We start from the raw sequence: 24,744 nt of genomic DNA on the forward strand, positions 1-24,744 counted from the left end.
CATCCCCTCATGCTCAAGGGGGAGGTAGGACTTTCACTTCACTAATCGATCTAGTGAAGTGGCTAGTTGTAGACGTTATGTCTTTCATTAGGTCACTACTTCAGTGTACTAGTCACTGTGAGATGTACACAGATGAGTATGAGTTAGACCCGGGCACCGAAACTATACTTTTGCATTAGTTTATGATTAGTTTGGCGTGAGTTTTTCCCTCTGTTTTCAAAATTGTGATTATTTTCAACGGAGTTTTTGATAAGTTTTGAGGATAGTTCATGGTTACTTTTGGGATAAGTTTTGCATCAGTTTTTGCATTGGTTGCTGATTAGTTTTACAATCAGTTTGGGGTCATATTTGCAACAGTTTGTGATCAGTTCTCAGATCAACAACAAGTGATCAGTTTATGCCCAGTTTTTGGTTTCATAGTTAGAACAATTGAGAAACATGAGTTATGGATCCATCCAATTGGTTTCTAGCAAGGGTTCTAGACCGTTTCTCAGTTTAATCTAGTGTTTATGCTGGCTGAAAATTTTCATCAGGTTTGGAGCATATGGCATGGTTAGAAAACAGCGGCTAATGTTGTGATTGTAATACCTTATGGGAATTCCAATACAGTATGTTTTCAATAGGTTCAAAGCATATGACATGGTTAGACAACAATAGACAATGTTGTGATTATGATGCCTTATGGAAATTCCAGTGCAGTATGCTTTGTTTGGCACTATGGAGTGCAATCGAGGATGATTGTAGGCTTTTCAAGGGGGAGGGTCACAGGGATGTGAAATTTTAAGATACTTTAATCTTGTTGATAACATTTCATCGAGTTACTAATCAAATATGCAAGGTTGTTTAACACATGTGATGCACATGTCACTTATTTTATGGTAACAGGCCAAGGACCCCGAGAATGCAGTGCATATCAAAAGCCAAAAGTTGTGTCAAGTGATGCTAACTGGGCTTTGGTGGTCACAGTTGTTTGACTAATAAGTGTCAGCGGTGACACTAGGGACTAGCATTAAGTCAAAGGGTCAGTAGAGGCTGGGGACTACTCTAGGCTGCAGATGGCCTAGCCAATTGAACTATGGATGGACACATTTAGTTTTGGGCAAGGTCAAAAGGGCTGAAATTAATTATCAGAATTATTCAAATTTGAAAATTTATTTTATGGTTGGATAATACTGAAAATTGGGTTTAGAAAGTTGCCAATTGGAAAAAATACCCATGCAAACTAAGAAAACGTTTTTGGGGCTTGGTCTCAACCATTCAGATCAGTTTTCAGCTGGAGGAGGACAGAGAGAAGGGTGCTGGTCCGTTTTTTGAGTAGAAAACAACAGATTACCAGCAGGTGACAGCCATCTAGAACCATCAATAGGTAGTCTACCACAGCTTGAGAAGGCCCATCAGGGATTGGCAATGTCATCTGCTGACTGGCGACAACATTCCGGTGCTCCCAGGCTTCAGACGACCGCATTCCTTGCTGGTAGAAATAAGCAGCATGCAGATTGGAGGGTTTCTCCATGAGAAATCTCTGAAATTTCTCTCTCTGGCATTCTCTCACCTCCTGTTAATTCTTAGGAAATCTGAGCTTATCTCAGCCCTTTGGAGTTTGGTGGACAGTAGAGGGAATTTTGCTGTAAACCCTAAAATTTTGCAAAATTTAGGGTTTAGCAGCCACCTCGGGACTTGTGCCATCAGTAGAAGGCATTGTGCACTGAATTGAGCACCTGAAATTTGTGAAATTATCAAGGAATTCAGATGCTAGCCCATCCATTATGAATTTGGGGCAGCATTTGGGCTTTTGGGGTCCAATTAGAGCAAGTCGTGGATGAAATTCAAGGGGCAGTTTTTCCAATTTTTGTGCTGATTGTGTCTACAGCAAGGGGCTTTTGCATGAATCAAGGAGACTGTGGAGTCTCAGCTGGTACCCAATCCATTAGTCAATAAAGTTAAAGAAATACTGAAAGGGGTGCCAGTTTTCGGGCCAACAGGGTGTCTATTGTCCAAACAATTTTAAGGTAAATTGTGCATTTTTAGTTTATGTTTATTTACTGATTGCTGTAAATAAGTACTTGATCAAGAATTACCACGTTATCTAAGAAGGAAGGCTGGTTTCAGATAAAGAAGAGTACCTTGGACATGGTTGATGATGCTTTGATCAATCTTCATATGCTTGACCGATGGTCCAATGTTGCCAAAATAATCTTCAAGACTTGTGTATTTAATGCTTAAGAATAATCTTAAAGCTTTAGATGCTTGATATTGAAGCATTAAACACGTTTCCCCCAAATTTTGGCTCCATGGAAGCTCTTGAGCTTCAATCTTTGACCATTGGTGCTTAATCCTTGTAATTTGTTGAAGAATCCTTACTGAAATGATCCCACGGGCTGAAAAGATGAAGAATATTCAAGAAATTGTTGAGAAATGAAAGCTTGAGCTGAAGCTTTCATGGCTGCCCATGGACTGTTCATGTAGGGTTTCAAGAGAGAGAAAGGATGAAGAATATATCCCCATTTTGGAGTCTACACATCAGAGAGTTGAAGTAATCAATGCCAAAGACCATTTAGAAGCATCAGTGCTGAATATTTGCTGAAGATTGATGAAGAACAAGGCTGGAAAAATCAGCCTGCTGCTTTTGATTTTGAAGTGCAACAAAGCTCATGGATTTGTAGTATGCAAATGCAGAAACATTAGTACGTTGTGATATTTGAGCGGCTTTGATTAGTTCTTGAGGTCTTCTCTATCACAGCCGGAGTGAAAATCAAGAGGCCCAATTCAACTGATTTTCTAAGAGAGATGGGCCACTGCACTTGTTGGGCACAATGGATATTAGTAGAGACTTAGACATCTTTTGGCTAGAGTCTTTTTAGCCGTGCTCTTTTGTTTAACCATTTAAAACATTAGCTTCTTTTGTTGTATCGACTTAATACTTATAACATTAAATTTTTTGCAGGCATGCACACGTTATGAGAGATCAGTGCAGCTGAATTGGAATAATCCACAAGTAGGGTAATTTTCTTCGTTTGATTGTCCAGCATTCAAAAGGTGTTCTCTGTTTCCCAGCACGCCCCCCCCCCCCCCCCCCCCCCAACCACATAATGAGGGTCATTGATTCTAGCCTGATATAACATCATCAAGTTCAATCTGCAAAAACCTGTTGTGATTCTCTTTTCATGTTTTGCATTCAGGCAATGTTTTTGGATGTTGATAATTGCAACTAAATCTGATGAATGCTTTGTTTGCTTGTCTGCTTTTTTATCAGGCCTTGAACAATTGGGGGCTTGCACTTCAGGTTTTTCTTCAAGAGTACTTGAGCTTGCATTTTTGTTGTTAACATTAATACAATAAGAAGCTAATATTTTTAAGGTCAGTTTTTATGTTATTGAAGCTCGTTCACAGAATAGGCTGGTATAATCTTGAAGTTGTCTTTAATACAGAGATCTGGAATGGAAATGCACATGCAAATTCCTGTAACTTTAATTGCTGTTTTTAAACACACAATGATTGACAGAGCTGATGTGATGAGATCCTCTGAATCCCACCTTATTACAACCAGATATGCTTCATATTTGCCTCTATGTCAGAAATTAGAGTCTGGGCAAGCATCCCACAACTGTGTCGTGTTCACCTCAGGGAAAGATGGTCTAGAACATTCTGTGGCAGAGGATAAAAGTATATGGCTTTAGTGGAATCGAATCATAATCTCTTTTGCCCCTCAAGACAAGATGCTCCTCTTAGTTAAAAGAAACCTGCCTCAGTCAGGATTCTGGAGGCTAGGGAAATTATAATATTAACCATCCTGGCAGAATGGTCCTTATGGAAGTTGTTGTAGGGCATTGTAATGTCTTTTGTATACCAAAGTATCTTTCCTTAAGAAACTTTTTGGGAGTTTGTTCAGGAGCTTAGTGGTATTGTTCCAACAAAGGACAAGCAGTCAATTGTTAAAGCAGCAATTAAAAAGGTAACTTTTAAATTGGACAATTGCTTTACATTCAACAATTTTCCTAATTCTGCTCTTTAGAGATGGCTTTTCTTTTGCATATTTGATGAGCACATGGTTAGTTTCGTCGAGCAATTCAACTGCAATTTGATTTTCATCGTGCCATATACAACCTTGGAACTGTTTTGGTAAGAATTAGTTGATGATGCCATCTGTTTTCCTTCAATGATGTCCCCTGACTAATGATTATAGTTGCAGCCAGAAGTTGAACTGTCATTTTTCTTTTGTTGGTTGTAATAGTATGGCTTAGCAGAAGACATACATAGACTTCCACGAAGTAATGCTGTTGACAATGAAACACAACCTGATCTATATAGTCATTCAGCCATCTACATTGCAGCTGCACATGCATTAAAGTCTGACTATCCGGTTTGTTTCTCTTACATTCAAACAAATTAACCTTGCTCTTCTGTAAAACAACATATGCCTCTTTTTGTAAGAACTTGACAGTAAGTAGTGAAATTTTTAGTAAGGATATGTTAAGAGATATAAAAAAGCTGAAAGGAGTCTTTGAATGCAAGTTTTAACATTTTATTCTTGTCTGTATATCGGATATTATCTCATGAATAACATTTTATTCTTGTCAGATATTATTTCATGATTCACATTTCATATGCAAATGTAGATCTGATTTCATACTCATAAGAGTACTTGTTCTCATATGTTGAAGGACATATATATGCCTTGATAAGGTGGGAACATACATACAGTTTTAGTATTTGTTCATGTGTGGGCATGTGGCATGTGTGTAGTCCAAAATATACCCAATAATCATTGTGCAACATGGATTACAAACCTCAGAGTGCATTTTTCCATGTAAGAATATGCTGCACAAATGAGGAGATATCTGCTTATCTGTATCATGATTACTCATTTCCTTATTGTGATCACAGCACACAGGGCCTTTTGTCATTTGCCATCCTCTTCATCTACTTTCCCATTCTCTGTTCTCCTTTCTTATTACTCTGTTTGGTCTAATTGCATTTTAGGAAATATCCAAATTCATACTTTCAAGTAGTGATTTAACAAGGGCTTCCCACGTCAGCTAAGGATGTACTTTCCTCGGTTTGTTGGACTTTTTGTAGCCTAGTTTGAGGAGGAGGTCTATACCACCCTCTTTTGAATGCAATAGCGATTTCATCTCCTTACATATTTGTATCTCTGAGTGCAATAGGCCATACATGGGGCCAAATATATGAGCTGCTTGGTCTCAGTTGTTCAAGCCTATTTCATTATTCCTTTTCAGAAATCAAGAAGTAGCAGAGGTGATCTGCAAAGGCTTTCTCTTTCCATTTTGCAGTAAAAAAGTGGCTGACCATATTGTGCCAAAGAACCCAAGTTGGGGTGTAAAATCTACAAGGAGGCACCATCCCACAGTATGAAGAACAGGCAATGCTCTCCCCAAGTGTGGAGGAAGAGAAAGTCTGAGATGTGCAAGTGGCCCCGTAAGTACCTCCAATGTCCTCTAAGGGTGTGATGATGAACTTCCTGAGCTGAACTAAGGCAGTGGACACGGAATCCTAATCCTGGTTGATACTATAAAAATTGGGCCTTTCAAGTGTGTCACCATATGAGCATCCCAGTGATCTTCCAAACCTCTAATCAAGAAACAATGGGCTCCAGAACTTGGTGCCTCTGAAAAAACTGCCCTTACTGATGAACATGGTGCACGCGTCTCCAGTCTCATAGAGAAGGCCGTGTCCTCTGAGCTCAGTGTCACTTGCAAGTGATACAACCTAGACTTTGCCTCCACTTTTGGCAAGGGATCCTATATGCACCTCTTCAAATTTTCCAATGAAAAGAACCACTGATTACACCTTATCTGAACAAGTAAGGTGAATAGTGGATCATACAAAGAAGAGAATAAACATTCTTCCAAGTTGACCACTCTCAAGGGAGGCTGTCTCTTGAAATGGGCTGAATAAAATAGCCAAACTTGAAGGCAATGATGCAGGCTCGATTGAGGCCTTCATTGGAAGAAGGTGCCTCTATTACAGATAGTAGGAAAGCCCCTCTTCTTTCTGAAAGATTCGGGTCTCCCTTGTAATCTCTCTCATCTACCTCTGAGAGTATGAATGATTCTGTCCAGTATGAGGCAAAGTCTCCAAGTCTGGGGTGGTCTGAAGACTGCTGGTCTGTGGCCAACATCTGTGGCCCGTTTGCATCCAACTGCTCAAATGAATGAAGCGGTAATAGTGGCTATCATCTGCTATCTGTAGCAATTGCTTGCACTGACTCAGGAAATCAGGTATGCCAATCACCTTCATCTCCACATTTGTAAGGTAGAAGAAAAGGTCCTCTCTACATACCTGTAGCGACAAGCAGGTCTTCTCCCTATGAGCCAGGTGATGGTATCCCAAGTGTTACTATCATCTCTGCTCTGGTGTCACTGAAAATCAATATCAAAGCTCTCCTAAGATCTCATGTATGAGAGGCATAGCTATAAAGAACAGAGAACAGGGAGTGGGAAATGGGAATGGGAACACTTAATACATATACAAAGGACCACTTTAAAGACCATTTGAGAGAGAGAGAGAGAAAGAAAGAAGAAAGATCTATTAACATCTCTAAAAGGCCAGAGTGGCCTATGAGACCATAACCAATACAACTGGTATCATCATCCCTCATGAAATAAGAAGGGATAAAATTTATGTGTAGGTCTACATGGTAGATTGGAATGACAAGTATGGAAACTAAAAAAGTTGGAAAAAAATAAGTTTAAAAAGATCAATATAGAGTATCTCCCCCTCAGTCTATGGAATCCACCAAGACTTTGCAAACTACCTCCGACTGAGTCACCGCGCCAATCTGCCCCTGTAACGAGCAATTGTGATGCGAATGTGGCGCATATGGGCACGCCTAAGTTACAGAGTAGGTACTCTAGGGCATCGTGCTCTACATAACGTTTGTTAGCCAGTCATTTCCTGGACAGAGTGGACATCAGTGCCATGTCAGCAGGTACCACGTCAGCACCTGCAGTCAGACAGGTTGCTGCAGTCGGACAGTATTTACTGCAGTTGGCTGCATTTAATGCAGCCAACCTGCTGCAACTATTTCCTATTTTTCGGCTATTTATAGCCGGTTTTGTGGCACACCTCAGTATTCATTATTCAGATTCTGATCTTGAGATCTGTTGGCTGAGACAGACTGTGCTTGGACTGACGGAGATCGAGGTCATTAAGTCGGAGACATACACAGATATTTCCTCTGCCCCCTTGTGTATTTCTCCACTCTTATACAGCATACTACACCACAGATTTTCTGCGTTTACACTATCTCCTTTAAAAAAAAAATAAAAAAATTTTAGATACACGATGGCTCTAAGCCATCGTGTGTAAAGTCTCAGTACGAAACAGCAAAAGAGTTACAAAAGTCATGGCAAAGACGCAGAGGAAATTGCCATATGCTAGGGAAGTAAGTCCTCCCGAGGGAGTAAGTCAGAGTGGCGAATGAGATCTATCTGCCAATGCAAGAGACCTTTAAGCCTCGCAATATGTCCCGGAACATTAGAGGCCGAGTAAAAAAGAAAGGCATTCCGAGTGGCCCAATTGTGCCAGCAGCCCCAGTATCTAAGAAAGTGAGACAAGATCTTCATATGCGACTGTGCCGGTGTGGGGTATTTGGGCCGTACAAAAACCCAATCAAAAGGGCTTAGCGAGAAACCAACCACTGCTCACGAAACCGTTGACAAGAGTGACCAGATATTCTTAGCGAGAGGGCAAGAAATAAATCAATGACGGGCCGATTCCACAGTAGTGGTGCAAAAGAAACAGTTGCTGTTAGAGATTCGACGCTTGGAAAGGGCTGAAGCAAGAGGAAGACCACCAATCATCACCCTCCAAAGAAAGATCTTGCATTTGAAAGGTATCTTATTCAACCAGCCATGACAGTTGCCTTCCACCATGACTGAGATTTCCGCAATTCCCATACAGTATTAGCTTTAGCAACCAGCCATTGATGATCTTTAATCAGAAGATGATACACCTGGTTAGCTGAGGCATTTTCCAAATTCAACCGGCCTGCAAGGTCCCAGTCCTGCCAAGGAGGATCCAAAGCAAGGGCAGGAAAGGGTTGCCTGCTCTGGAGCACTAACAAAAGCTGTTCCCATAAATCACGGTATCCACGAGGGATTCTGAAAAGCCTCCTGGCTGTACGAAACGATATTAGTACATTGCGACTGGCAAGGGTGGCATCTGCAACTGAAATCAAGCCCAAACGTGCCATGCGGTTAAATTTTGGTCTAAGCTCATGTTTGCCTTCCCAAGAAAGTAATCGCGAGGCTGCCAACAATTCTAGTTGAAAAGAGTTAGTATGTAAGCGGTCCTCCGCTGGATGCCAACGCGCCTTCTGGAGAACCAATTTCCAGGAGCATACCAAATGAGCAAGCAAGGATGAGGAAGGACTAGAAAACCGTGAGTCTGCATTAAGAACATGCCACCAAGAACTCCGAATTTGTGTATTACCGTGCACAAGCCCGTGATCCTCAAGAAGATAACGGGCTATAACGACCCGCGGGTGATGATCCACGCACATGGCATGAAAAAGAGACCAACGAAGTGCCAGCATATGAGTTTTGACATCCAAAATAGCTCCACCACCCATGTGTTTCGTGGTACATGTATGCGACCAAGAAATCCATGAAATGCCTGCATGCAAGGAATCCTTCTTCCATAACATGAAACGAATGTGCTGAGTAAGAGCATTCAAAGTAGTAGTAGTCCAAGGCAGCAATGGCAAGAAATATGTGAGCATCGGCAACATGATTGTCTGAGCCACTTTGAGGCGAATATGGAAGGGCCAAGCCTGTGACTTTCAATACAGAAACTTAGCTGCCAGTTTTTGTGAAATCTACTCTAGTAGTTGCTTTGGCCGAACATCAACACCCGAAGGGTACCCAAGGTGCCTAACAATGGAACCACGGGGAACAACCTGTCCCTGCCAGCCCAATGACTGTAAATCTGACTCCGTGCAACTGAGAATGGCTGATTTGAAAGCATTGATATGAAGACCAGAAGCATGACCAAAAAGCGTCCAAACATCTAATGCTTTGCGAAGATTTTCCTTGTCCGCACGCAAAATCATAAAGCTGTCATCAGCCAAAGATTGACTAATGAAGTGTTGTCCCAAAGGAAGAGACAATCCAGCCAACTGAGAAGAAGCTGCCATATAAGATAACATCGAAAGAACCGGATGAGTCGCAAGGGCAAAGAAGAGGACTCAAAGGATAACCCTGTCGCATAGAGCGTGCAAGGACAAATGGCTCGGTAACACCACTATTTAGCATAACTCGCGAAGAAGCCGCAACACTAATGGTGTAGATCAAGCGGGACATCCGAGTACCAAAGCCCATAGTAGACATAAGTTCTACAATGAAAGACCAGTCTAAATAATCAAAAGCCTTTTTCAGATCCAATTGAATCAATACCACTTCCTGATTAGAGTGCCTTGCATAGTTAATAGCCATTTGCACATTTAAGATATTATGCAGAATGTTTCGGCCCTTAATGAAACCATATTGAAGAAGATGCACAATGGCCGGAAGATGCTTGTGGAGCCGATTCGCCATCACTTTGGAAAAGATTTTATACATCGAACCCATCAAAGAAATTGGTCTCCAATGTTTCAACATTGACGGCGAAAGAACTTTTGGAAGCAGTTTGATAAGACCTTTCCATGAGGAAGACATGAACCCCGTTTCCCAAACGTGCTGAAACATAGTCGTCAATGGTTTCACCAGTTGAGTAGCAAAAACCTCAAAGAATTCATTGGTAAGACCATCCCAATCGGGACTTTTATCCTTAGGCAGGTGTAACAAAACATCCATAACCTCCGCCTCACAAATATCTGTCTCCAAAGTAGTTTGCATATCAAGTGAAACTTGATTGCGGATCAGATCATAGAAAACTGAGCGTGCATGAGTAGCTTGGTCAGAAGGTGAAGGAGAAAAACCAAGAAGGTCTAGAAAATAATTCCTGCACATATTCACAATAGTCTGAGGATCAATGACCATTCGACCTGCTAGATCCTGGAATCTAGCCATATTTTCTCAAGTAGGAGATGCATGTAGAGCTCGAAAGAACTTATGAGTCTGACAAGCACTATCTTGCAAATTCTCAGTCAAATTTTGCTATTTGGCGTGCTGATAGGATTTCAACTGAAACTCTTTAATAAGATCAACCAAACACATCACCAGTGGCAGCAGAAATACATCATTTGGAGTGTCCACTAGCAGAGAATGAACCAAAGCCAGTAAGTCCTCCGCTGCTTGTCGACGCCGCCGACAAAGAGAGGCATGATAGATCCCATACTTCCGAATAACCCGCTACACATTAGAGAGTAATCGTTCAAAAGAAGCATTGCCCTCAGAGGGGAAGTCCAATAAAAATTTATCAATCAATTGCTGCATATAGGCCTAAAAGATTGAATGTTTCAAATAAGACGAGTTGAAACGCAAAGGGAGTCTATCCAGAAATTACTTAAACGGTGCAATGGGTTGTGCAAGCATCTCAAACTGTAGAGGGAAATGGTCCGACAAGGCATATTACTGCAACACTTTCATTTCCAGCATCTCAGGAAAAAAATCATCACCTTGCATGATGTACATGCGGTCCAACCGTGACCATGTAGTTGCATACTGCGCAGAATGGAAAGTAAACCCTGTAGAAGAAGGGTGTAGCCAAGACCAGAGATCTTGCTTAAGTACAGCAAGAGCAAACGCATTCCACACACGACTTTCCGGAGCGTCCATCACCGAATGCTCTGATGTGGACTGTGAAGAATCAACACACATTTTAAAATCCCCCATTAAAAAACCCCGTCTGTCACGTGACAAGGAGGTCTGTAAAGTATTCCAAAGATCCCGGCGGGATAAAGGGTCATTCGGAGCATAGAGACCCAGCAACCATAATATCTCTCCTTCAAATAAAACTTCAATCACCACAAAACGGCCATGTACATCATTTTTAATAAGAACAGACTGATATTTCTCATGTACAATCATAAGCACACCAGAATAATGCATGGCATGTGTCCCTGCAGCATAAAACAAGTGAAACCCATGGCAATCCACAACTTTTCTTGCTTCACCATGACTCTTGTGCTCGACAGCACACAAGACATCCCATTGATTCTCATGCAATACAATCCACATGGCATGTTGCTTATGGCGAGAACAAATGCCTCGCACATTCCACGTGGCTATCTTCATGTGTATTCAAAAAAGAAAATCAGGAACGAGGCACAGCTTGCCTCGATTTAACCTTTTCTGCTAGAATGCCAAGGACTCCCTCATCCAAAAAATCAGCTAACACGGCAAAAGAGTTCTGACGGCCAGCTTTAGAGGTAGACGGTATATCCACTGTCTTGGGGATGGAACGGAGATAACGACGATCCCATGGGGTATGGCGAGAACAAATGCCTCACACATTCCACGTGGCTATCTTCATGTGTATTCAAAAAAGAAAATCAGGAACGAGGCACAGCTTGCCTCGATTTAACCTTTTCTGCTAGAATGCCAAGGACTCCTTCATCCAAAAAATCAGCTAACACAGCAAGAGAGTTCTGACGGCCAGCTTTAGAGGTAGACGGTATATCCACTGTCTTGGGGATGGAACGGAGATAACGACGATCCCATGGGGTAATCACATTACCTCTACTATCAAAAGTCAACTTAGTAGGCGGGCCCTTTGGACTGTCTGTATATACTTTCCTAGTAGACTGATTACGGGGAGCAGAAGAAACCATAGTATGAGCAGTGTGGTCTGAAGAAAACATTTCTTTCCTGCGCATATAAGTGCGCATGGAATCTTATGAAGCATGAGGCCTAGTATCCGCCAGGCCAGCATCAAACCTTTTATCTTTTTTGGCACATACATCTACCCAGTCATTTCCACGGGAGTCCAAACCCGAAACATGTTGTTTACCTTTACCCAAAACTTTAGGTGGCTGGGTTGCATCGTGCGATGATAATCAAGCACCATATCTTCCATGGGCAGCACAACATGCTCAGTATCTGAAGTCAGTTGCTTCTTTGGGCATTCGACCATAAAATGCCCCAATTTTCCACACGAAAAGCAATGCCCTGCAAAGTTGCCCCATTTCAAACGAAAGTGCAAAGGATGCATGCCAGAGCAATTAAGACGTAACCAAGCAGGCCTTTTCCTAGCAGTGTCCCATAACATACACAAATGGTTACGATTCATGGCCCTTAGGCTCGGGGGGACCAAAATAGTGCCCACAACGGCCATTGCATCCTTTAACAGTGGCCAATAAACAGCCGGAAAATTTTCCACTTCAACCCACACCGGGCATTCACGTTGAAGCAGGCGCTGAAAATCTGCCATTGGGCGCCATGGCACAACATGGACCAAACGGCGATCAAAGAACAATGGCAGTTTAGACAGGAGATCAACACGATGCTTCTCAGATTTCAACAGCACCTCATAGAAGCCTCGGGGCCCAACAAAAATCTCCTCAACACACTCCCCTTGTAGTAGATTTTGCAGCCACTGGCGAATATGGGAAAGCACTGGGATCCTGCCAGCGAAGAAGAGTATAACAGCACGGTCATAAAACACCGAAAATGAGCGCAATACATTTTTCGGGTCCACAGTGGCTTCCAAAACATCTTCAGTTCCCGAGTCAGAAAAAGCTTCATGATTATGTTGGACATAATCGCCAAGCAGAGTGTTGGCAAACTCCAACAAATGCTCCCAGTCAACATCCTGAGAATCCACAGAATCAGAGGAAACCTGAGCATAGGAACGTTCCTGATGATCCATTGTCTCTTCCGAAGTATGCTTGGTGCGTTTGCTCGCAGGCTGGAAGTCAGGACCAGGAGGCATCTCCTTTGGGCAAGGAATCATATCCTCTGGTTCTTCTGTATCAGAATCCGGACCAAGGGCTGCCACCGTTTGGTCGATAAAAGCCATATCCAGACCAGCCATGTTGTATCATTACTTATGCAAGTTAGATGCAAAGCCAGGAGCTCATGGGAGGCAGAAACGACGCAGGCCTCTCTCTCTCTCTCTCACCCTCTCTCTCTCTTCTGTATAGAGGCGCTGTCCAGGGACGTATTCTGCAGGCACACCCGATGAAACCTGGCAATTCTGCGTTACACTGGTTAGGGCGTCCACGCTGCAGCACAGCACGATTAGCGGCAGGCAGTATGCAGGGCACGAAAAATGGGGCGGGCCAGGTCAACAGAGTGTAGGTCGCGATAGCAGGCGCCAGGGGCCAGCACAGGAACATCACCCACGACTCCCTCTATTGCCCTGGGTCTGTCTCTCTGTCCCCTCGAAGTGAGCAGTCTTCTCAGCTCTGTGCCATCTCCTTCTAGAGCTCGCGATAGGACAGAGCACAGCTCCTCTCTACGCTGTATGTCAAATGCACCTCACAGGCCCGCAGGTATACAGTGCGCCATGGACAGCATAGCGTATGACGAAAGGCGACTCTGCAATCACGAAACAGAGGCTCCGCGTCATACAGGCACCCGATAGCAGAATTCACAGCAGCCGCTGAGACACCGACGATCTAAATCCTAGAGGATACAGGAGGTGGCCATCTCTCTCGTCGCCACTATCTCCTTTTCTCTCTTTCTCTCTCTCTTCTTTCTGTGCTCACTCTCTCTCAGTCGTTGTCCTATGCTTCCGCATTGCTGCACTCTGACATGGTATCAGAGCGGTGAAGATGGACTGACTGAGGGCTGAACCTATCTGAAGAGGAGATTTCAGCGCGACACAAGGCTGCGTTTCCAGGTTTCGAGGGCGAGTGAGAGTGCTGCGCATCGGATCAAGGCTGAAGCGAGCGTGGGTGTGCGAGAAAGGAGTCTAATTGGTGAATTTGCTGTAGGTTATTGCTGTTCGAAGGGGAGGAAGGGTGCGTTTAAGGCCTTCCATTGCAGATTTTACCTTTTCATTGCCTCCGATGGGTGAAGGCGGTTTGGGCAGCAGAGGAATCAGTCCTAGAAGGCTGCGTTTTCACAGTCAGAGGGGGCTGCTTTTGCGTTTGTGTAGGTATTGCAGGTTAACATGTCTACAGAGACTGATTTGGAGTTCTAGGCGATCATGGACTGTCCTACCGGCTCTTCCAACGGATTAAAAGCTTGATGGTGACAATTACCGCGTTTGGCGGGTGATGATGTTGGCCATTTTAGAGTCTTATGATTTGACGGAATTGGTGATGGAGGAGATGAACAGGCCCTCGGTGAGGGATGAGTCCAAACTCTCTTCCAATGCTCGTGCAGAGTTGACCAAGGCCTAGTCTCATTGGGACAAATTGAATGCCAGGATTCGATCTTTTCTGTTTCTGTCTTGCACCACAGCCGTGATAGCTCACATCGAGTACTTGACGGTGGCTCGTGAGATAGGGCTGGAGCTCGACCAGATGTACAACCAGATGACCCTGATGAAGAGGGTTTCTTTGGAGGTGCAGATGTGGACTTTGTTCGTGCATAAGTTTTCTTCGCTTCGGGAACACATCAACAAGCTTCGGCAGCTTCAGATGCAGGTTCAAAATGCGGGAAAGGCTATTTCCTCCGAAGACATGATTGTCCTATTTCCTCCGAAGACATGACAATCACTTTACTATCCCAGTTGCCACCATGATTCGGTACTTTTTATTCCGCTCTTATTGCTTCAGGGCGGGAGTCGACTCTTCGGTGGGAAGAGTTGGTTCCTATGGTCTTGGACAAGGAGGAACAATTGAAGGAACAGAATGCTTCCAAATCGGAGGCATTGGTTGGTCACGTCTCTCAGAAGAAGAGGAAGGACCAAAAGAAGAAGGAGGACAACAAATCCAAGAACGACAAGGAGAAGGAATCAACTTGCCATATTTGTGGAAAGACCGGTCACTGGAAGAAGGATTGCTCCGACAAAGACAAGAAAGATACTAAGAAGAAAGACACGAAGAACTCTGGAGTGGTGGATGTACCCTTATCAGTTGCTTTTCTTCACTTAGCAGTCATTGAGGACTCTACACTGACAACTTCTGATGCTGCGATGACAGCTCCCCAGGCTCGAGAGTGGATTGTGGACAGTGGTGCCTCACGGCACATGACTTCTTCTTCCGTTGGTGTTGCCCATTTGCGACCTTCGCATGGGCAGATTCTTATTGGAGACAACTCTTCTGTGTCTATTGCTGCGCGGGGTGAGATGCAGCTTATTCCAGATGGACGTGGTGGTACCCACATCTCTGAGGTGTTGCATGTGCCAGGATTAGGATATCATTTACTTTCAGTTCATAAAATTTGTGCTGTTGGCCTTTTGGTGGAGTTTGACAGTGATACTGTTCAAGTCCTTGATCGTGGATTGAGGAAGGTTCTCTTTGCAGGGTATGAGGAGAATGGAGTCTACAAATTGAAGTCTTCTTTAGCTCTTACTTCTCTTCTTCTTACTTCTTAGACATAGTCCGAGCTATGGCATGTTCGATTTGGCCACTTGAACTACGAGTACCTTCGGAAGGCGTCGCGAGGGTCGTTTGTCCGAGGCTTGCTGGACATAGTGGTGAGCCATTGGCCATGTGTCTCTTGCATTCATGGGAAACTGCATCGGGATGCGATTCCCAACAAAGCTTCTAGGCGGTCTACTTCACCCATGGAGCTTGTATCTACGGATCTTTGTGGCCCGATGAGGACCGAGTCCCTGAAGGGGAGCTTGTACTTCATGTTGATCGTAGATGACTGCAGTAGGATTACTTGGGCCTATTTCTTGACTTGGAAGTCGGAGGCTTTCTCTCATTTCAAGGATTGGCTTCTTTTTTAAGGAGAACCATTCTGGCCGGCGACTGAAGACCTTGCGTTCAAACAAGGGAGGTGAATTTATGTCTAATGAGTTTGCTCGTTTTTGTGTAGATAGGGGCATTCACCAGGAGTTTGCTAACACCAACACTCCCCAAGAGGATGGCATTTTGGAGCGGAAGAACTGAAGTGTGATGGAGATGGCACGCACCATGATGGAGCACCAACAGACACCTCAGTTTTTGTGGGCTGAGGCAATGGCTACCGCAGTTCACATCCTTAATCGATCTCCCACTTCGGCCGTTGACAGGATGACACCTTTTGAGGCTTACTTTGGGACTAAGCGTGATGTCTTTTATTTCAGGATCTTTGGGTGTAACGCTTATGTGTACATTCCGAAGACGCAGCGTGATAAGTTCAAGGCGGCTTCTCGACGACAGGCTTTTGTTGGCTATAGCTCCCAATCCCAAGGTTATCGTTTGTTTGATCCCGTTAAGCGGGATGTCTACACGAGCCGAGATGTGCGGTTTGTGGAAGTACCGGCCACAGAGGGGGGTGAGGAGCACCCCGCCCTTGGAGATCCAGGGGAGAGTTGGGCTCACGAGACAGTTTCTTTGGAGCCACCCTCTTGATGGAGATTCTTCTTCGGATTCAGAGTCCTCTCTTCCACCGGCCACCCCTGAGGAGCTTTCGCCGGTGGTTGTCCCTAAGTCTTCAGCAGATGGAGAGCGATGGGGAGAGGCTCGACCTCCTTCTCGTTGGGCCCGTGATACCCTTCGAGATTCTGGGATCGAGGGGGTCCTTGAGGAGTGGGAACCGCAGGATGGATCGCGGAGGTCACGGAGGAATCAGGCGCATTCTTCGGAGCTCGTCTGCTCCAACTATTGTTTACTGACCCGTGTTATGCAGGATCAAGAGCCCACTTCAGTGAAGGAGGCTTTGCAGTCTGATCATTGGTGGAAGGCCATGGAAGCCGAGTTGGAGGCTATTGAGAGGAATGACACTTGGTCTCTTGTGCCTCGTCCCTTTCACAAAAAGGGGATTGGTGTCAAGCGGGTCTTCAAGACCAAGTACCTTAGCAATGGTTCTTTCGACAAGCACAAGGCTTGCCTTGTTGCTAAAGGTTTTGCTCAGCGCCTAGGCATTGATTTCCATGATACTTTTACCCCCACTGCTTGTATGGCGACTATTCGAGCTGTTCTTGCCTTGGTTGGCCATAGGAGATGGCTTGTTTATGAGTTGGATGTGAAGTCGGCCTTTTTGAATGGTGACTTGCAGGAGGAGATCTATGTTGAGCAACCTCCTGGCTTTGGATCCTCGGATGGGAAAGTTTATAGGTTGAAAGCGGCCTTGTATGGCCTCAAGTAGGCTCCGCGTGCATGGAACGAGAAGATTGACTCGTTTCTTTAGTCGAACTTGGGATATCGGCGCTCCAAGGCCGATTCGCAGCTTTATGTGCACACTTCCGAGGTTGGTCGTGTGTTGTTTGTGTTATATGTTGATGATTTGATTTTGATAGGGGATCATGCACAGAAGGTCCAAGAGACCAAGACAGCTTACATCAGGCATTCGAGATGACGGATTTGGGGCTTCTTCATTTCTTCTTGGGTCATGAGATTTATCAGTCTCAGAGGGGGATTTTCATCTCTTAGCAGAGGTACATTCAGGAGCTCTTGGTAACTTTTGAGATGGAGACTTGTCGGCCCATTACTACTATGGATCCGAATTGGAAGGCCACTTCACACTCAGGTTCTCCCGTGATGGATGCTTCACGCTACCATCAGTTGATTGGATCCTTGATTTGGCTTCTTAACACTCGTGTTGATCTTTGTTTTGCTGTGGGTCTTTTGGCAGGGTTCATGACGGAATGCAAACAGGTGCATTGGCAGGTTGCCCTGCGGATTCTTCGGTATTTGAGGGGGACCTCTGACTTAGGGATTTCTTATCCCGCAGGTACAGATGCTTTAGATCTGGTTCTTGCAAGTTGGAGTGACTCAGATTGGGCTGGCGATGTGGACCACCGACGGTCTACTACAAGCTACTGTTTTATCTTGGGTACAGGTGTTATCTCTTGGAGTAGCAAAAAGCAGCCCACGGTAGCCCTTTCTTCTACCGAGGTGGAGTATCGGGCTGTGTCTTCCACTACATGTGAGGTAGTGTGGCTTTGGAGATTGTTGGAGGAGCTTGGCTGCCTGCAGACTCGTCCTACTCTTCTGCAGTGCGACAATGAGAGTTGCATTGCCTTGGTACAGAATCTTGTATTCCATGCTCGGACGAAGCACAATGAGATCCGGTATCACTTCATTCGGGAGAAGCTTCTAGATGGGACCATTGATGTGGAGTACTGCAAGACCGAGGATAATCTTGCAGATTTGTTCACGAAGGCGCTTCCCCAGGCTCTTCTTCGGCAACATTCCAGATCCCCCAGTCTTTTCACCCATCCAGGATCTGAGAGGGGGTGTTAGCCAGTCATTTCCTGGACAGAGTGGACATCAGGGCCATGTCAGCACCACCTGCAATCGGATAGTATTTACTGCAGTTGGCTGCATTTGATGTAGTCGACCTACTGCAATTATTTCCTATTTTTCGGCTATTTATAGCCGGTTTTGTGGCACACTTCAGTATTCATTATTCTGATTCTGATCTTGAGATCTGTTGGCTGAGACAGACTGTGCTCGGGCTGATGGAGATCGAGGTCATTAAGTCGGAGACATACGCAGATATTTCCTTTGTCCCCTTGTGTATTTCTGCACTCTTATACATCATACTACACCGTAGGTTTTCTGCGTTTACACTGTCTCCTCTCTCTCTCTCTCTCTCTATGTGTTCACTCTCTCTCAGTCTTTGTCCTACACTTCTGCATTGCTGCACTTTGACAACGTTGTAGCTTTGTCAATTGTGATGCCACATGATGCTATATCTCGACAATGCCTTTCAGTAGGAGATGTAGTGTCTAGGGTGGTAGCGGTTGGGGGTTCAGCTACGCTGAAATAGTCTTTAACTGCTCTCTGGAGGGGTGGATGACGTTGGGGTCACCTCCTATCCCGTAACAATAATGCTTTGCGTCGTTGGAGCTCCAATAAGAAAAGGCCCAAACATCTTTGGTCCTCATAGTCCATCACCCATCTTAGTTGTCCAAAGCTCTCCTTAAAGAGGCAATGATAATGGCCTCGGTGTAATATTTCCACGCAATAAAAGTTAGTTGGTTAGTTCGAAAGTTAGTTAGTAAAATAATAAGTTAGTAAGATTACTAACTAAAGACTAACTAAGGTAAAAACTAACTAACATTAATAACTAATAATTTTTATTTAATTAAAAATATTTTATTTAGAAAAATCGAGAGTCGTAAATCTGATATTTTTCTCGGATTGATAAGGACCGTAGCCACTCTTTACGTAAGTTACAATGTGAACGAGACTTATGAGCTATATTAATCACTATTACTAATGTGTATAGTTTGGATGGTCCAAAAATATTAGATTTTGGGCAAAGCTGGTATATTTTAGATATTATTAAAAAAAAAGATATGGAGATTTCTAGAACTGGATGTCATTTAAAAGAAAAGACGAGTAATGTTTTAGTTAGTTTTGGGGATTTTATAAAAAAATAAAAATAAAGAGAGGGATTTGCGAAATTGCCCGTGCCGCGATCGCAGTCTACAGACAGAAAACAACACTTCGAACAGAGAGAGAGAGAGTATATTAACGTCTCTAAAAGGCCAATGTGGCCTATGAGACCAAAGCAGTACATACAATGATGGTGTGTTTCTCATCTAGAACGAGAAAAAAGATGAAAAACATGCGTATAAGACTGAAAAGGAAATGAAATGAAATAGTGTCCCATAAAAGGGAAACATGTCAGTGATCTGAAAGTGAGAGTAGAGAAAGGAAAACTCTCCATCAATGATATGTCTGTTCTCTAGGGAAGTGTATCTCTGCATAGCTAAGGCGTCTTGGCATCTGTCTCCTGTGGCGCTCAATGATGGCTTTAATTTGTCTGTGGTGTGGATGTCTAGGCCTTCGTCCGGGTGGATGTGGGCGCCTAGACCGGCTAAGTGCCACTGCTCTATCCAAAGGGACACCTACAGAAGATGAGGTCCAATGATGATGTACTCCTGTAGGCTGTGTGGCAGTAGTAGTGGTATCTGCCATACTCTGTCGTGTATCCATGAAAAAGTCAGTGACTGCTCTCTGTCTATGTGAGCCGAGCTGTGGGGGCCTCCTACTCCGTAGAATTGTTGCTCTGCGCCTCTGGAGCTCCAAGAGGAAAAATCCCAAGCATCTCTGATCCTCATACTGCATGATCCGTCTCAGGGGTCCAAAACCCTCTCGAAACAGACAGTGGTATCTACCTCGTATGTCGTAATATACAGTGCATCGGCAGATGTAGTGTTCCTCTGTCTCTGGCTCTCTGTCGCATAGTGGGCATATGCGTTCTTCTGTCTGTATACCCTCCCATCTGCCTGTCTCAATCCTCAGGTGGTGGGATGAGGTGCGGATCTGACCAATAGCTGTGCGTAGTCCATGAGGCAGCTGTGTGTCCATGTAATTGGGTCGGGTGATGAAACCATCCTCAGATACCTGGAGGAAGTGGGTCTGGTAGTGTGCCATCCTCGTGCCATGGGGCGAGGGGGGTCGGATCCAGGTCTTCTCCGTATCTAACTTCAGTATGTCTGCTCTGATCACATGGTTTAGCTCTGATCGGCTTAGGTCAAGTGTAGGGCAATCCAGGCTATAGTCAAAGGGGGGTAGTCTGTCAATCTGCAGACCATGTAGACGCATCCATGTACTCATCTGAGCATACCAACAGTGTCTGTCACCGTCTGCTGCTAGTTGTCTAGAAGAGGCCAGGGCTAGCCGTGGGTATCTATCTTGGGGGAGCTCCCATAGTCTATGTATGAAAGTCACTGCCTGAACCAAGGCCTCAGCCACCATGGGTGATGCCCCCAACTCAGCTCTGATAATCTCATGTGGGGTCGAGCTCTTCGCTCGTATCATGCGTGAGATCATCATGACCAGTGGTCTTTCCATATGCTCCCATCCATCATAGTATTCCTTCTCTGGTCCATCCTGGTCTCCCAAAGGCTGTCTCCTCGTGTGAAACAGACTCGGACCCCAAATAGCTGCCCCATATAGGAGTGTGGGTGTAACCAAGGTGTCAAAAAGCCACAGTTTGGTGCGCGGCTCATGAAATTGTATGTGAGCACATTGCCTCTCCAATGCCCCTAAGGCTGCATATGCTTTTGCCAAACGAGCCTCTGATGTCTCTCTCCAAGAGAACTGCGGTCCCTTCAATGTGACCCCCAAATAAACATACTGCCTAACCATCTCCACTGGCTCTCCGTCAAAAGTAAACTGGTGCTCAGCTCTTGTCACCCAAGCAGCTGAAGTGTTAAATACCATAACTTTAGTTTTCCCAAGGTTCACCTTAAGATCTCTATCTCTGCAAAAAGCTGATAATGCATCCAAGTGTCTATTTAGTCCCTCAGGTGAGTCAGATATAAGTACAATATCATCGGCATAAAGCAGTAATGGTATCAACACTCCAGCTAGGCTGGCTCCGGCCCCACCTGTCCTATCCACATATTCTGAAATTTCATCTATATACAGCCCAAAAAGTGTCGGTGAAAGTGGACAGCCTTGTTTCACCCCAATGGTGCTATTGACTGTATCTGAGATGCCCTCAGGTGTTCGTACTCTGCCTGTCACTGTCTCATATAGGGCATAGATACTCCACTGTATCTCTACGGGCACATCAATGTTTTGCATTCTTTTCATGAGTCTAGCACGTGGCACTGTGTCAAAGGCCTTGCGAAAGTCCACAAAACAGCAATAGATCTTTTTCTTGAATGCCTTGCCTTCTTCAATGATTGCCCTCAACGTAAAGATATGGTCTAGAGTTGTATATCCCCTCCTGAAGCCAGCCTGGCCTTTTGACCTCAGGCCATGCATCTCGGCCCATTCACTCAACGCTTGTTCCACAATAGAGCCATATATCTTGGCCAGCATGTGTCCAATCATGATAGTTCGGTAGTTACTAGGTAGCGCGGGGTCTCCACTCTTAAAGAGCGGCACAATAATATGGTCTGACCAACAGGTTGGAAATCCCTCACAAACTGCCCTATTAAAGATGTGAGCCAGCGTTGGTGCCAGAATATCACAGGCATGCGTGAAGTGTTCAGCCACTAAACCCTCATGGTCTTGGGCTCTTCCATTTTTCAGCTTCCATATGGCATTCCTCACTTTTTTTTCTGTGAAAAATCTGCAATTTGCTGGTCTTGAGGTTGAGGGGAGTGGCATAGGCTCTTGGCCAGGGATATCATAGAGTGTGCAAGCATATCCATACCAATCATCCGGTCTAGTAATTTGTAGGGGTGGCTGGCTCTCATGGATCTTTTTCCATGCTCTCTTGCTGTCCTGCCCCAAGAACATGGAATACATTTCTGTTTCTAGTCTGCTCAGGTATTCCTGCTTCTTTTTGCGTACCAACCGTCTGAAGAGTGTTCGAGCATGCTTATGGGTGCATATACCAAGTGCCAGCTCTTGCTGAAAACGTGCTCTGTCTCTCTGCACTCATCATCATACCAGCCATTCTGTGGAGCATTACCTCGTGGAGGTTTATCTGACGGTGTAGTGTGTGGGAAAGCGTATGCTGCTGAAGTGTGTATTATCTCGGCCAACTGTCCTGTAAACTCATCCAGAGAGGCCTGTGTGTCTAGCTCCCTCAATGCATCTCGCACAGTAATGCTGTATATGTGTGAGGTCGCTTCCACAAAATCATAGCGTGGTAATTTTGGTATATGTGACTGTGCTTCATGTATATGCCCATATTGCATTGTGAAAGCTAGAATAGCATGGTCTGCTACTAATCCAATTGGTCTGTCCGAGATTTCAAAACTTTTTATGTCAGGTAGCAAGTTGGGTGATCCAATCAAATAGTCCACTGTGCTTGACCCCTTCTTGTTATTCCAACATGTGAAGCCATTAGATCTTGGCCACTGTGGTAGCCCGTTAAGGATGGCCAAACCATGTGCACTTCCTAGTGCCAGTAGGTGTGTTCCATATTCTGTTATCTCTCTATCTTGGGCTGATCTAACTAATCCCACTTCATCTAATGCAATATCTCTGAACATCTCATCACTAGTGTCAAAGAAACCAGATTGGTTGTTTCCTGTGCGTGCATTAAAGTCTCCTGCTAGTAGAACATCCCCAATTCTCATGTATCCCATTATGTCCTCATATAGTGGTGTATACGGGGATGCCTCTTTAGGGGCAAACTTAGAGTATGCAGGGGGAAAATAGCATATGGCAATATACATGTCGCGAGTTCTGCTTGTACGTAACCTGATCCACATGTATCTTGCCTCTACATCTCTATGTACCACTTGGACTGTATCTCGGAGCTCTTCTCTAAATAGAATTGCCACACCTCCTGATCCCCTCGTCCCTCCAGGCCGTCTAGGCTGAGGGCGATATACACTTTCCCATCTATATCCATATACATCAGGTAAACGGCTGTCTTTACATTGATGTGTCTCAGTATACATAGCAATGTCTATACCTTTGAAAGTATCCTCAAAATAACCTACATCTGTCTTAAGGGAGCCATTGCAATTCCACAGTGTGAACTTCAGGGTCTCATAGGCCGCGCACCGTCATGCCGTCCTTTTCTCTGTGATGATGACTCTTCCATCTCTGTATACAGCCCATTTACCTGCTTTCCGTGCCTCTAGAACACGCGGCATATTTTCCCTCCTGTGGGCTAACTGGGCTGGGGTGAGGTCTTCATCTAGGTAGATCTTTTCTCCTTTGAGAGTGATCCTCTTAGAGAGGAAGGCTCTCTTCTTTTCCAGGTCTCCAAACTTCAAGATGAGGACTTTTGTTTTTGTGTCAGCCTTCCCGACTCGCCAAGCCCCAATGATGGGTACATTTGTAGCTCCAATTTTGGTGGCAAGAGCTGTAGCATCTTCAATTGGGGAGCTTTTCTCGTCTAGTCCAACCACTCTTACGTGGAGTGCGCGTACCCGCCTTTTTGCCTTTTCTTCCAAGGTGGCATTCATGACTTCCACTTTGTTGCCATGCATTCCTTTGTTCTTTTTTGCCACATCTATCCATTCTGCATTTTCTTTGACGGTATTCTCAACATTCTCCATTTTCTTTTGGGTGCCTCCCACCACACTTGCATAGGTGTGCATGTCCTTTTTTAAAACATCCATTTCTTTTTGTAGTTCCGGTGTGGTTTGTGGTTCCTTTTGTGTGTCCAGTTTCTTTTTGCATTCGTCTAGTTCTTCTTGTAGATTAGAGATCAATGAGTCTTTCTCTGCCATGCGTGCATCCAAAGTTTGTTGCATCTCCTTTTTTAGTTCTTCCATCATTTCAGCTCGAACCTGCTCTTGTATGTCCTTTTCCATTTCCTTCCTCATGGTACGTATTTCAGCACGGAGTATGGTCAACATCTCCTCATATAGTGTTTCATTAATTTTGCGGGATGTCTTCCCATATCTACTCGACCCTGGAGAGACATTCCAATCTCGGGTTTTACGCCCATAGGTTTTGTATCTCGTGTTCTTTGGCGGTGTATGAAACATTGTCTCCATGGCTGGTTTTGTGATTCCTTCATTGTCAGTTTCTTCCATCGTAATTATAGTATGCGCTATAGCATAAAACTGTTTACAGTCTGGGTAGAGTAGTAAACCAGTGACATAAACTATCACTCTAGCATGAACTAGAGACAGTATATCATAGACTGTCAATGTGACTGCATCATAAGATATGACTGTAACATGAAATGTTAATGTGCGTCAGTCTGAGATCACGTAGGTTTCCAGTCCACACAGCATGCAAGGTTCACATCAGTCTGAGTATATCTGCAATCTCAGTGCATTCACAGCGTCTGCATTCATATCAGTCTAAGAGAGTGTCTGCAATCTGGGAGAGTGTATGCATACGTCACTGCTGCCACGATACATTCACAGTGTCTGCATTCATGTCAGTTTGCATTCATGTCAGTCTGAGAGAGT

General features: G+C 44.5%; 1 protein-coding gene across 3 annotated transcripts in view; it reads left to right on the plus strand.

The window, feature by feature from the left end:
- Positions 1 to 24,744, plus strand: part of LOC148020723 (Tetratricopeptide repeat (TPR)-like superfamily protein) — a 232,694-nt gene that overhangs the window by 101,633 nt on the left and 106,317 nt on the right. For all 3 annotated transcript variants that reach the window (XM_087698546.1, XM_087698545.1, XM_087698547.1), the window contains exons 7-11: positions 2,945 to 2,995; positions 3,254 to 3,283; positions 3,890 to 3,952; positions 4,054 to 4,119; positions 4,232 to 4,360. In XM_087698546.1, the coding sequence (XP_087554672.1) occupies positions 2,945 to 2,995; positions 3,254 to 3,283; positions 3,890 to 3,952; positions 4,054 to 4,119; positions 4,232 to 4,360 (339 nt within the window). The remainder of the gene's footprint in view (positions 1 to 2,944; positions 2,996 to 3,253; positions 3,284 to 3,889; positions 3,953 to 4,053; positions 4,120 to 4,231; positions 4,361 to 24,744) is intronic.

This window comes from Lygodium microphyllum, chromosome 18 (assembly GCF_053477565.2).
Source record: "Lygodium microphyllum isolate KBCC chromosome 18, Lygodium_microphyllum_v1.1.10, whole genome shotgun sequence".
Lineage (NCBI taxonomy): Eukaryota > Viridiplantae > Streptophyta > Polypodiopsida > Schizaeales > Lygodiaceae > Lygodium > Lygodium microphyllum.